Genomic DNA, 14,640 nt, shown 5'->3' with positions numbered 1-14,640 from the left:
CAAGATAAGATTTGAACACTCTATTCATGAGATCTATGATGGCCGTCGGAGCATTGGTGACGCCAAATGGCATGACGAGAAACTCGTAGTGCCCATAACGAGTTCTGAAGATAGTTTTTTTGATGCTTTTTGTTTTGACTTTTAGTTGATGGTAACCAGAGCGCAAGTCAATTTTTGAGAATACTTGGGCACCTTGCAGTTGATCGAATAAGTCGTCAATTCATGGCAGAGGGTATCGATTTTTGATGGTGACTTTGTTTAGTTCTCGGTAATCGATGCATAACCTCATCGTGCCATCTTTTTTCTTTACGAATAGTACTGGAGCTCCCCAATGTGAGGTACTAGGTTAAATGAAACCTTTGTCCAGTAGCTCTTGGAGTTGAGTCTTTAGCTCTTTTAATTCTGTCATGGACATACGGTAAGGAACTTTTGAGATTGGTTGTGTACCAGGTTGGGTTTCAATGGTGAATTTGATTTCTTGGTCAATCGGGGTGCCAGGTAGGTCTTCAGGAAACACATCTGGGAATTCTTGAACCACAGAGATTGTATCAAGTATGGGAGCTTCTTGTTGCATATCGATCACATAACAGATACAACTACAACAATCCTTTCTTGGAAGCAGTCGAGCTGTCATGAAGGATATAACATATGGAGGGGGAGAGACTCTAGTTCTTTCACAGACAAGCTCGAGTTGGTTTGGTGATCGGAGGAAGACCTTTTTGGCTTCACAATCAATAGAGACATGGTTGACAACTAACCAATCCATTCCTAGGATCACACCAAAGGTACTAATGCAGAGGGGAATCAAGTCTATGTGTAAAGTTTCCCTTTTTAAGGATACAATACAAGATTTGTATACATCAGCACTAAGGGCACAATTACCAGAAAGAAAAGACACAGATAGTATATATCCTAAGGGTTCGGGTGTTGATGTTAACTTGGTAGCAAAGTGTGGTGTAACAAAAGAATAAGTTGAACCAGAGTCGAAGAGAACATGAGCTAAGTGACCACAAACGAAAAGTGTACCTGACACGACATTCTTAGTAACTTTTGGGTTTCCAGGCACCAAGGCAAAAGCTCTTCCTTGGCATTTTTGGTCCTTTCTCACTTCTCCAGGTATCGCTGGTTTTCGGACTGGTTCAGAGGGGCCAGTTGTAGGACTGGCAAGCTTTGGATAATCTCTCAGCAAGTGGCCAACTTGGCCGTATCTAAAGCTTGCTCCCGTGTCTCGACGGCATTGTCCCCAATGAATCCTTCCACAGGTAGAGCAAGTTGGAATGGTGCCATCTCTGGGATTTGTAGGACCTTGATTGCTTGAAATGGTTGAACTGGTCGTGCCCATATTTACCCTCTTGGGAGGCGTGACACCGGGTCTTCGGTTATCTCTTTCCCAGAATCGCTTCCTCTGGCTTGGTTTCCCAGAGCGCAAGGCTTTAATCCATTTTCCCACAATATAAGCTCGATCCACCACCTCCGAATAGGTGGGTAGTTTCAAAACCTCCAGCCTATCCTTGATTTCAGCATCCAATCCTGCTTTGAATTTTCTGGCTTTTCGAGCTTTGATGGGGATGACGTATGTCGCAAATCGAGCCAGTTGTGTGAACTTGCTCTTGTATTCGGCCACTGTAATGGTTCCTTGCCTTAGATGTATGAATTTTGCCACCTTTTGCTCCCGCAGTGAATCTAGAAAGTATTTTTCATAGAATACCTCCAAGAATCTTGCCCAAGTCACAATAACTTCTTTCACCAAGGTAAGAAGCCACCATTCTTGTGCATCGTCTTTGAAGGTGAATGTGGCGAAAGTCACCTTTTGCCTTTCTGTGCAAGGTAGTGCGTGGAAAATTTTCTCCATATCTCTGACCCAAGCTTCTGCCACCAGTGGGTTTGTATTGCCAGTGAATATGGTAGGTTTCAAGTCCTAGAACTGTTTTATTGTAGTTGGTTCTTCTCATCGTTCAGGCAATCTGCTATTAAAGTTGGTTTGTAAGGCTCGCAGAAAACTAGTAACTGCTCTTTCTATGATTTGCTCCATTGGGTCGGTACCGCTGACTGACAATCCGGTTCCATTTCCATCATTAGCTATTACTACAAGGTAAAATGATATAAGCATGACATCATATTGATACAACTTTGATACAACATCATATATAACGTACTAGTTTTTATTAGTTTTACTACCATATTAATATTACCACATAAAACACCATATATACATCATTGTTACTATACATAAGGTGTTAATCTAGTCGTCAAGAGTTAATGTCTAATCCTACTGATACAAAAATAAAAGGATTAGACTAGTCATTGTTAGCTCCAAAAAAAAGAAAAAAACAAGAAAAAAAATCAGCGACATCTCTCGGTCATGCTCCTAGAATAGGTTACTAAGCCCCCACGAAAACTGGCTCTGGAAGACTGGGCCATGGAATAGCCATGGAAACTCCCACTGTACGAGGGACTCAAACTCCCATCCACTGAGCTCAATCCCAAAACAGTGCCAAACTACCTGGACCATGTAGACCGGTACACCGTGGTCATATCCCCAAAACTGCCGCCCAATGAGCTACACATGTATCTCTAAGTATGTGGTACTGTCAGTGTAGTCCACAGTTGGGGTCTGGACAATGTGCTGTAGAGGAGGTGTAGTAGTGCAAATATGGCTGCTAGGGTATATATTCCCTCTCCTCTCGGCAAAGCCTGGGGGTAAGGGAGCAACCAAGAAATGCTGATGTACCAATCCGACGACGTGCGTCGGCCTAATGTATCTCTCTCGGGTGCTAGCCCGACTAAGTCTCCAAAACAAGTAGTCCTCGTCAAGGTCGACCTGCAAATGTACTAGCCTCCCCATGAGTTGGTCAAGGTCGGGATGGGTCTGTCCGATAGTGCTGTCTGAGTCCCTCCATCCCTCCAATAAGTTAGGGGCCAAATGCGCTCCCTTGGGCTCGAACCAAATCAATTCTTCCTGGTGTGCCATGTCCTACAACATAGGAAAACTTAGCCTACCTAATATTTATAACATGGTTTACTTGTGTTAGACAATTTTTTTTTTTTTTTTGCATGTACCATAATATTAAATAATAATATGAAGTTAAATTTATTATCAGTATTTTTTTGTCTGAAATAATTATTTCAAATAATGTGAATAACTGTACCGAATAAGTTAGCAAAATATACTAAATTCATTTTGATAAAAAAAAAAAAACCATTGCTCTGATACCATTTTTGTCACGATCCAAACCCGGTACCCAAAGGTTCGGTGTTTCGACAAGATAAAATAAAATAATTATAAAATTTCTGTAGTGGTAGCGCAATGGATAAATTAAATAAATTAAAATAAAATAATTGGGTACCAAAAGCTTATTAAAAGAAACAAAAAAGTCATTTGGGCTGTTATTTTATTACAAGAGTCCAATTAAAAGACAGATAGTACGAAAGAAAAAGAAGAAGAAGAAGAAAATACTGTGATTTATCTCACATCTTGATCTCTTTAAATCCCCTCACCTAAAAGGGGTAACAGCTATAAGCATATAACAGAGTGATGTAGGGGTACAAAAATAGCCATGGATAGTTATTTAGGATAAACCATTAACATAATTTAAGTCGAATAAACAAATTAATTAAGTGGCAGAAACTGAAATAAATTACGTAAATAATTATAACCACGGTATAGAACAGAACAGAACAGGGGTCACTGGAGTGACAATCAGAACGGGGGTCCATGGATCCATGACGAACAGAGGACTACAGAGTAGTTAAACATGGGCCAATAGTTATTTAAGTCCCTCAAGGCGTGAGACTTCCGTGGTGGTACTTATAGACAATAATTGTTTGCAAGATCATTGTCAAATATTTTTTAAAATTTAAACAAACATATCCAAGGGTTTTAATTTAAGCAAATAGAGTTCAAAAAATAATTCACGTAATTGAAAAATTAACATAACCATAAAACATAAATTATATAAAATAAATTGTGGTAACTAAAAAAATTCGTAAAATATATTATGGTGACTTAAGACATATAGCAAATATTATGGTAACTCAAGGTATAATATAACTCACCTTAAGATTGGCCCTTAGCCTTTATTTTTCTACTACAACTCCCAGCTACACTCCCTTCGAAGCTTACTACGAACCGTTTCCAATTTTTGTTCTTACTTCTGAAGTTTACTACGCAAGTATGACACTATTTATATAGCCATGTTTGCATGGGCTTATACCAAGTGGGTTGTTTTAAGTTTGGCCACCTGTGCAACAGGTGGCATTCTTTCTTCCTTGTTAAGTGGCCTAAGGTACTTACTTAGTCACTATCCTATGTAGTAGGATGGTGACAAATCACCATTTTTTTTTTTGGATTTAATTTGCATTAGGCCCAAAATTAGATTACATTTTATCACCTACAACCATAACATTAATTATTGTTATTATTATTATTATTATTTATTATTTATTTTTATTTTTTTAAATACTAATAAAGAATTCTTTTTATTGCAGTGTTGAATTAAATTTACAAATTCGAGTGTCACACATGAGATGCAACTAAAGATTTGGCTTCTAATATATGACATGTGAATCATCTCAAGAACACGAGGTAGCACACATAATCGCACATGAATTGATTAAATCCACAAATGCAAAATTAGCCGAATCAAGATGCATGAAACAAGGATGTAAAGTAAGGATATACTAAAAATAAAATAAAATAAAATAAGCATGATGCATATTCACAAATAAGAAAAGCAAGTAAAAGAACAGGATAGAAAGAAGTGGGGCGGGAAATTATTTCAGCACTTTGAATAAATTTTGACAGACCAAATATGAGAGAGCGAGGAGGAAAAATTGCAATAAAATAAAACAAAACACTCAAAATAAAAAATAAACAAAATAAAAGCTTCATGTTCCTTGGAACCGTTGGCAGAAATTGGTCAACATTGGGAGATTACGCCGACCGGCATAATAGGCCGGCTGGCCAACTAGGCCGAGCAAAATCTATCTTGTTGCGGAACCAAGAAAAGGAACAAATAAGAAATGTTTAGGTGGCTCAACTAGCCACTACTGGTTAGCTTATAGCACAACTAATATGAAATAACAGCAAGCAAATAAGCAAAAAGAATAATAATTATGAGCCAAACAAACCACTTGGATTATAACAACACACTATGAAATATAAAGTATGAAAATAAATATGAGATAAACAAGCCATTTGGATTATAATAAAACACTATGAAATAAGAAGTAGGAAAATAAATATTAGATAAACAAACCACTTGGATTATAACAAAACACTATAAAATATAAAGTAAGAAAATAAATACGAGATAAATAAACCACTTGAATTATAACAAAACAATATGAAATAAGAAGAAAGAAATAAATATGAGATAAATAAACCATTTGGATTATAACAAAACACTATGAAATAAGAAGCAAGAAAATAAAGGAGATAGAAAAAATAAAAAAATGAAAGACTAGAAATTCACATTCTAAAGAAAGATTAAACTTCTTGGTTTCCAAACTTCCTCTTGACCACCCTCAAGTTTAGGAAGTGTGTTCTCAATCCTCAATTTGAAACTAGAATGGAACTCTGGGTATGTATGGTGGAAAAGTGGCTAACTTTCCTATTTTTTTCTCACTTTCAATAACACTCACTCTTTCCTGTGATCAACCACTATTGAAATTTAGCTATTTCAGAATTTTTGGAGGAATTTTGGGTGTAGGAAAAATGGAATTTCAATTTGTATGGAAGGTATGGGGTGTATATGGAAGATATGAGTGTTTTTGGCTTGAAAACTCAATTTTCTCTCTTTTTTCACCATTTTCTCACTCTTTTCTCTTCAATTTCGTGGTCTTCTCTCTCTTTTACAATCTAATCATACTATATAGGCAATGGGGGAGAGTGAAAGTCAAAAAGAAGGTGGGAGACAAGGTGGGAGACAAGAATGTGATAGAAGAGCAAATTTTCAAGGTGGTTTCATGGGATACTCCTTTATGGATGCAAACAAAACCTTTTTTTGACAATGGGGGATGATTAGGTATGTATTTGGTGATATATGGGTCGGCCAATGGGATAGGGGAGTGTCCTACACACAAGAAAAAAAATTCAAAAATGCACTCTCTTTGCCTGCTAGTTTGAAATGGTCAAATATTATTTAAGGGGAAATATAACACAAGACAAAGCTTTGGCAGAGTGGTTAAGATGTTGGGTGTGGAGTCTTAGGTTAGGGGTTCATACTCCTTTACCAGCATTCCTTAAATTCATTTTTTTGGATAAAGACAAGTCAGCGCCACATCATTAGCAAGGACCAATCCAGTCATGTCACGTTAGCAAGATCGCCACGTCAGCGTCACAGTCAGCATTGATGGAATATTCTGCATATGAATAGAATATTCCCTCACATAACGGAATATTTCCTGAGTTTTGAAAATTATAATTTGGCCTAGAAGTTTTAAATAATTGTGCTGTAACTGTAACGCCCCAAAAATAATCCAACATAAATATAATACATCAACCCATATCCACTAAATATTAATGGCAAAACTCCAACCTTTACATCATTAATCAACAACGTTTATACAAAAATTCCACATGCGAATTATACATTTAACGGTATGAAAATACATGAATCTATAGCATGTAGAGCATCATGTTCCAAAAATGACAAAATGCCCTTATTGGGCCTATAATTTCCAAGGTTTAAGCCCAGTTACACAAAAGTGGCCTCTCAGACCCATACATGAATAGCCCTTGGCTAACAAAAGGAATTACAACAAAATAGAGTCAACTACTCTTCACAAAATTTATCCACACCTCAATTCGGCAGGATCACCACATCTTTTCCTGCACCAAAATCCCATAAGGGTGAGCATAAAACCCAGTAGAGAATCCTTACAAAGTATATACAGTTATGCAAATTTTTCAACATTTAATGCAAATGCAAATGCCATGCAATGCCATTTCAAAAATAATCTCATTTCATGCTCTTCTTGAAAACCACTATGTTTCAATGACATTTTGCAATCTCATCAATTTCAAATTTCCAATCTTAATCATGTTGTAAATACGACTTAGGTAATCCCTAGGTTGGTGTCTGCAAGGAGGCTCAACAAGCACTACCAATAACCCCACTTTACCAGTTGCTAATCGGAAGGGAAGTGATACTTCCTCCGCGCGTGTTTTCGGTTTTTCACCCCGGGCACTCAGGCCAACTTATCAATTTCATCTACACCTTCTAACCGGACTTACCAACGTATTTACCCCATAACATTTCGATAATTCTTATTCAAAATATCCTTTTCTCAATGTAAGCATTTCCAAACTCAATTCATGATGCGTAATAATAATAATAAATTGAATGAGTATGTAATGGAATAATTAATGCCTCATAACATCCTTTCATTTTAAAGTATCTCAACAATAACACAATGAAAACCACATTTTAGTCATTTTGAGACCACATGCAATATCCTTGAATATCAATTCCCCAAAGGTTGCAATTTTCATATTTCACAAAACTCCATTATGGATCAATTCGTAACTACACATGCATCTATCAATAAATTCAAGAAAGACCTCCCATTTCTCTTACATCAAGGAGTTTTATCATATTTGCAAATAATAATACAAAATTCTCACTCACCCTTCATATAACCTAAGGAAAATCCACAAATTCCCACATATTTTCCAAAACCCCAATCTCTAGGCTTTTACCTCTTTGCCAACCACACACACACACACACACACACACACACACACATCAAACACTTAAAAAGGGTCCTCAAGATCACACCATTTTCAATGCATAAGATAATTTCAACTCTCAAGATTCCATCTTAGAAGGGTTTGAGATTTTTAAAATCCCCTTTTGAAATCTCTACATTTTGGGTCACAAAAATCAAAATCAACATAATAACTACAATATGACCTTTGAATTAACACCAATGTTGCAAAACATGTATATATAACTCAAGAGAATCCCTACCTCAAGGTTTGATGAAGAAAAGATGTTAAAACCCTAGAAATCAAAGATGCCTAAACTCAATCTCCATCGTATACAATGTAGCTCTAGCTTTGATCTTCAAGACTTGTGAGAGAAGATAGATCTAGACCCAAAGGATTGCAAGGAAATCAAGGGTTTTGGGTGTTTGATGGAGGTTTTTAGAGAGAAGGAAGAGCAAAATGTCTTTTTAGAGTGAGAAGGGAGGGTTAGAAAATGATACAAATTTGGCCAAAATCAGATAAAAAAATAGAGTTTTCAGACTGCCAGCGTCCTGCACGTACAGCACATGCGGAGCCTCCTTCCCGCACGTGCAACCTTCTTCTACCCGCACCTGCTGTGCCTCGTGCTTTTATTTCAGTGAGTGCCCAAGTCCTCCCTTGTATTCCGCACATGCGGCCCTCTCCTACACATGCGGCCCAAGGCCCCCGCACGTGTGGCTCAGCCATCTAGCCCCAAAATTTTTTAGTTCGACTTCTGACACACCGAACCGACTTCACACCCTTCGAAACAAGTGAAACCCAACACCGGAACGAACAAGAATAAGAACTTTGAGGAAAAGTTTCCGAATCACTACAAACCCAAATGATTGACAAGGCTCTAAGTAAAACCCAATACACTAACGAGACAAATTCGAGGTTAAACAAAAGAAACAAAACGGGTAACACACCGGGTCTCACAGTAACCTAGATTTCGGGAGAATTTTTTGGTGAGGCCCTCGGAAGTGCAGCGAAGGTTGATCCTAGCTAAACGAACCATTCTGTGCACAACTGTGAGGTCAGAATATTCCCTTGGAAAGGTAAGCAAAGGTTGATCCTAGCTAAACGAACCATTCTGGACACAACCGTGAGGTCAAAATATTCTCTTGGAAAGGTAATTTGTGGCTGTTTAGGGTTGAAAACAGGGCTCAAATTGTAAGGTAGCGTTTGATAGAGTTTTCTAAATATAATTTGAGAATATGAGTTGTATTTTGAGTTTGTGAGTTTTTGAATTATGATTTGAGTATAGAAAATTTGTTTGGTGAATGAGTTTTGAAAAGAGTTTTTGAATTGAGTGATGTGACATAATTGTTGATACAAAAACTTACAACTCATAGACAAACACACAACCCAAAATTCTATTGAAAGCTCATAAAAAATTTCGAAAATATTTTTATTTAAAATATAAAAATAACAGATGCAAAAAAATAAAAAAAAATAAAATCACGAACACTGTAGCGGTCAACCGGCCGGACGTCCGAGGGGATGACTGGGTACACGAATTTTCAAACGCAGGTGTGGAAATGATTTTTGAAAACTATAAACAAATGTCGCACTTAAACTAAAAGATGGAATCATGATTCAAAAGCTGTACCAAACACAACCTAATTTTTCTTATTGAGGATTTTGTGAGAAACACCTTCTTATTTTGTCATCATAAGGTAATCAAAAGAAAGGGCCCAAGTTTTAGGCCCGGTCAAAATGGGGTGTCTACAATAAGTTCAATTTTACAAAATGTGCTCTATGCACCCAAGTTTGACAATGGATTTTCATTCTCAACATCTCAAATTTGTAAAATGAGAATAGCTAACAACAACTAACATCTCCCTGTTTTCCCACGACTTCAACAATCGTTTCCCAAAGCTCAAACTCACAAATTTATAGGGGTTTAACTACAATTTAGGGTTATCTCCGAATAAAGTATTCATGTACAATTTGTTATAACAAAAATAAGTTTGTTAAGAAAATAATAGATGAAATCCACTGAAACCATCAAACCCTAACATCGTTAACATGCTCTTGTGCAAATCAACAATAATAAGAAGAAGAAGCTAATTTTATATAGAAATTACGACAAATACCTTAATAAACTTACATGGAGTCAATGAAATAGAAACCTACCTCTTGTAGAGAAGAGGAGAAGCTAAAGGCAAGGATGAATGTGTAGATCCATTTTTGGCCGAGATTAAAACAATGTTGTCGCCAAGCTTTACAATACCCGAGAAGGACATGGAGATCAAATCCAAGCCTAGATACCTCAAAACTAGGGTTGAAGCCCAACAAACTAGGTTAATATAGCCACAGATGAGAGAAAGAGAGAGAACATGGGGTTCAAAACTAGAAATTTGCACACTGAGCTATCTTTAAATAAACAACTGATTGCGGAGTGTAAACTTTTCATTGTGGGTACGACAGACACAGTCACGGGTGCGAACAAAGTGGTCGCGAGCATGACCTAGTCATTAGTGTTTTTGGTCATGGCCCTTTGCGATAGTGACTTCACACGTCACAAGCACGATGATGATGATCACGGGCGCGACCCTGCTAGAAACAAGTTCTGGTTCTCTTTTTATTTTTTATTTATTTTTATTTTTTTTGTGTGGAATAGTTCTAAGTCCAAACTAACAACACCCAACAACAATGGAAAGGATAAAGGAGTAAATAATGGCATTACTAACATGATCCAACCATTCACAAGCCCAAAGAATGTGTCGGGGTATCGATACAAATAGATTCAAGTTGGGTTTCAGAACCAGGACACTACATGTGTCAAGAATTTCATAATTTCCAATTACCTAACTCACTTGCCAAGTTCTCAAATCTTAGAGTCTAAGGAAGAATTTGGGGATTTCTAGGTTTTAAATGGAGATTTCTCAAATTAACAAGCCAAGAATATTTTGAGTGAACCAATTTGAAGAATTTATAGACAAATGAGAAATTTCCCAATTTTTTGTACATTTAAAATAATATAATAAAACCCTAGTTTTTCAAATCAAATTATCAAAATAACACAAAATAAAGCTAAATAACATACATAACGTTAAGAAAATCCTTGCCTCAAACTTTAGAAGAGAAAAGGAAGAAAAATTCAAATTTTTAATTTTGTCAGATTTCAATCTTTACTAGTCAAAATGTGTGTTAATCTTGTTGGATTAAGAAAAATGTAAGAGTTTGGGTGTGTTTTAGAGAGACGAGGGCGAGAAAAATATTTTTAGGGAGAGCGAGTGTAGTGAAAAGTGAGGGAAAGACATCTTATTTCGAGTGTCAACAATGATTCATCTCTCTTTTTTCTCACCCCTTTGACCCCCCTCTCTTTCATTGATTACATTTTCTTTTTTTTTTTTTTCTCTCCTTCTCCAATCACCACCCATCACGTGACAAAGGGGGGTGAGGGGTGACCCCAAAAAAAAATCTCAAACATTATTCTTCAAGTGTTTGGAGTTCAAAATTCGAGATGAAAACACGAAACCCCGCACGGAAAGAGACCTTAGCTGCATGTGATGCTGTCTCTCCCGTACGTGCATTTTGCTCTTGAAAAATCAAGGCTGACAGCCCTACCTCGCCACACGTACGGGCCTATCCCACTACACGAGCGACCTCAAACCCAAAAAACTCAATTTCCTTTGTTTCAATCCGTACGTGTAGGGCCCACCTATTGCACATTCAGGACTATCCTGATGGTCAAAATCTAGTCTAAGGTATTCCACCCTCCTCTCGTTCCGACCGTACACCCAAAACTCTAGGTTTATTAAGGCCTCGTTTGGGGACTTACCTTTTTAGTCAAAAAGTTAAAAAGTTACCCTTTTAGTCAAAAAGCCAACAATTCATACCAAAGAGTTAAAGATTCTCTTTTCTCTCTACTTTTTGCACATCTTTTCGTAATTAGTCAAAAAGTCATCCCAAACATATAAGTTTTTTTTACCTACTTTTTTAGCCAAATAGCCAAAAAATTAGTAAATTAGTCTGTTCCCAAACGAGGGCTAACTCGGGATTATTAAGAAAGGTGACACAAGTTCTGAAAAAGAACCTACTGACATTACACGATACTCAATACTCTAGATGGAATGGAAACAAACCGAATAAGCCAATTCAAATCAAGTCCAAGATTTGGGAAATCACAATTTAGTTTGGGACTAGATTATATTAGTGGAGTGCCTTTATTGTTAATTTGTTTATGCCATGGTCTTGTTACTGTCAATGATACAAACAAGGAAAAAAATTGACCCAAAAAAAAAAAAAAAATACATGTTATGTAGTGGCACTCATTACTGTAAAATTATAAATAGATCACACTTTTTATATGTGATATATGTTATTTAATCATACATTTTAAGTTTTATCAAAGTGTGATATTTGGGAGTGTGATTAAAAAATGTCATTTTTAATCACTTATTTTAAGTGTCATTAAAAGATGATTCCATCATACGTTATGTGTGTGATAATAAATATTTAGATCACACTTTTTACGTGCGATAATAAACATTCAGATCACACTATTTACGTGTAATAATAAACATTTAGATAACACTTTTTATGTATGATGTATAACTAATAAAATATGTGATTAATAATGAGATAAGATCACACGTTATATGTATTTTTATCACAGTTAATGCATGTGATAAAAAAAAGGTTCAACATATTTGAAGAATAATCAATATTAATTTTGTACACATTTGAAGAATGTAATACACAATATATACTATCCTTTCAATGACAACCACATATTGAATGGAATAATGTCATACATTTTACAAATGAAAATTAAATGTTTAAAAGTATATACAAAAGAATTAATAAAAAAATTTAACTGTGATTACATATATTAAAAAAATGAAAAAACTTGAAACACAAAGTCCTTGAATTCTTTGACCATATTTTGCATCTCTCAAGTAATTTATGTGTAACGCCCTCAAAATAATAACAATAAACCCATCAGATAAGACATGCATTTACATTTAAACTAACCGCATTCCTTTCATTCATTAGAATTCCAAGACATAAGTATTACATGATAACCTCATAACAAAATGCCCTACGGGCTTACAGCTTTCCAAGTTAACACTTGGTTACAACAAAGAGTTCTAACTCGTTTACACATTAAGCCCTTGGCTTGAAATTACATGTAATACATCAAAAGTAAAACGACAAAACTATGCCCGCCACTAGCCTCCCAGCTATGTCCTTGGAGGTGGCATGCTTCCTGTACCTGAAAATGATATTCCCATATAGGGTGAGCCACAGCCCAGTAGAAATACACTAAACCAACCATGGACAATGACTAAAACATTAGCAATTGATAGTTGGTCAACACTGATACAATCACATAAATTACATATTTATGTCAACGACTTACAAGTCCCAATTACTTTTCATTTTCCCTTTAACAACAGATAAGCATACTAGCTGTATCCACACTTCACAACAGATATGTATATCAACAATATCTACAGATAAGCATACAAGCTGTATCCACACTTCACAACAGATATGTATATCAACAATATCCACAGATAAGCATACAAGCTGTATCCACACTTCACTTCACAAAGATAAGCATATGAGCTCTATCTTCACTTCTCTAGACAAGCATATGAGCTCTGTCTACGGAGTTCATCCCCTATCTCCTCCCAATACCTATCCGGTTTAGAGGTACATCCCCTATCTTCCCCTAAACCGCGGAGTACATCCCCTATCTCCTCCTCTACACATAACGTATATAAACACATTGGTTCTATATACAATCACACAATACACACAATTAATGTATTCTATCAACCGTCAAGTTCCATGACACATTCCATTGATTAGTTTTCGTTTACCTAATCATCATGCATTGTCTACAACAATCTCCACTATCCTCCACCGATAGTCCAAACAGTTATTTCTAAAACAGAAAATAAATGCACAAATGGATATTCAATCAACATTTCATTTCCTCATTTCTCACCAATTAATTATCCCAATTAATTAAACAATGTAATTAGGCCATTTTCCATAATTACTATTTCAACCCTTAGGTCCCATTTTCATCAATGATTCAACAATCATTCTATTTTTCCATGCCAAACATGCATCTAGGTTTATTATGAATAAAACCCCAACTTTTGTAAAATTACACAAAAGCCCCAAACTTTCACAAATTTACCAAACCAAGCCCAACATCTCAAAATACCAAAATTTAAAGACAAAACCCATAGAGAGGAGTAGGTTATCCCTACCTCAAATTCGGAGTCCCAAAGGAGAAGACGACTAAACCCAACGTGCTCCAAAACCCGAGATTTTCAGATTAAAATGAAGCCCTCGACGATCAACAACTTTTTTGTAAAGGCCAAAGGTGAGTAAATCACTCCTACTAGATCAAAACCTAGAGAGAAGGTAGAGTCTAGAGTGAGAGGCTCAACAATGGTGATTTTGGAAAAGTAAGAGAGAGAAGAGAAAGTGAAAAAGTGATTTAAAGAGTCACAAATTCGGGACTTTAACCCAGGTCTCCGCTCGAGCGTAAAACACCCCGCTCGAGCGGCCACTCACAGACTTCCGCTCGAGCGGCCAACCTCCCGCTCGAGCGCAGAATGCACTCGCCCAGCACTTTTGCAGAACCAGGCCTCCGCTCGAGCTCCCAATCCCTACGCTCGAGCTCACAACACTGCACAACAAGATACTGGATGGATGTAATCTACGCTCGAGCGCCAACACCTCCGCTCGAGCGTACAGGCCAAAAATCTGGGCAACTAGTTTTGGTTTCTAAACTCAACCAACCTGTGACAAACCCGCTCAACACATCCTATAACTCAAATACAAAGTAAGAAAGGATGTAAACAAGATAATAAACATCTACCAACATCCACGGACACATGTCCGGATCACTATACAACAAAGGTAAACCCGGGATC

The 14,640-nt window shown here is 36.7% G+C and overlaps 1 protein-coding gene across 1 annotated transcript; it reads right to left on the bottom strand.

The window, feature by feature from the left end:
* Positions 1-346: 346 nt before the first annotated feature.
* On the bottom strand, positions 347-1,852 carry LOC145803494 (uncharacterized). The gene has a single exon (XM_082896777.1). The coding sequence runs from the start codon at positions 1,850-1,852 to the stop codon at positions 347-349; it is 1,506 nt and encodes a 501-aa protein (XP_082752903.1).
* Positions 1,853-14,640: the final 12,788 nt, after the last annotated feature.

This window comes from Camellia sinensis, chromosome 12, assembly GCF_055761805.1.
Source record: "Camellia sinensis isolate YWXY chromosome 12, ASM5576180v1, whole genome shotgun sequence".
NCBI classification, from domain to species: Eukaryota; Viridiplantae; Streptophyta; class Magnoliopsida; order Ericales; family Theaceae; genus Camellia; species Camellia sinensis.
The sequence above is the reverse complement of the archived record's forward strand: the minus strand, read 5'-3'. Positions and strand labels throughout refer to the sequence as shown.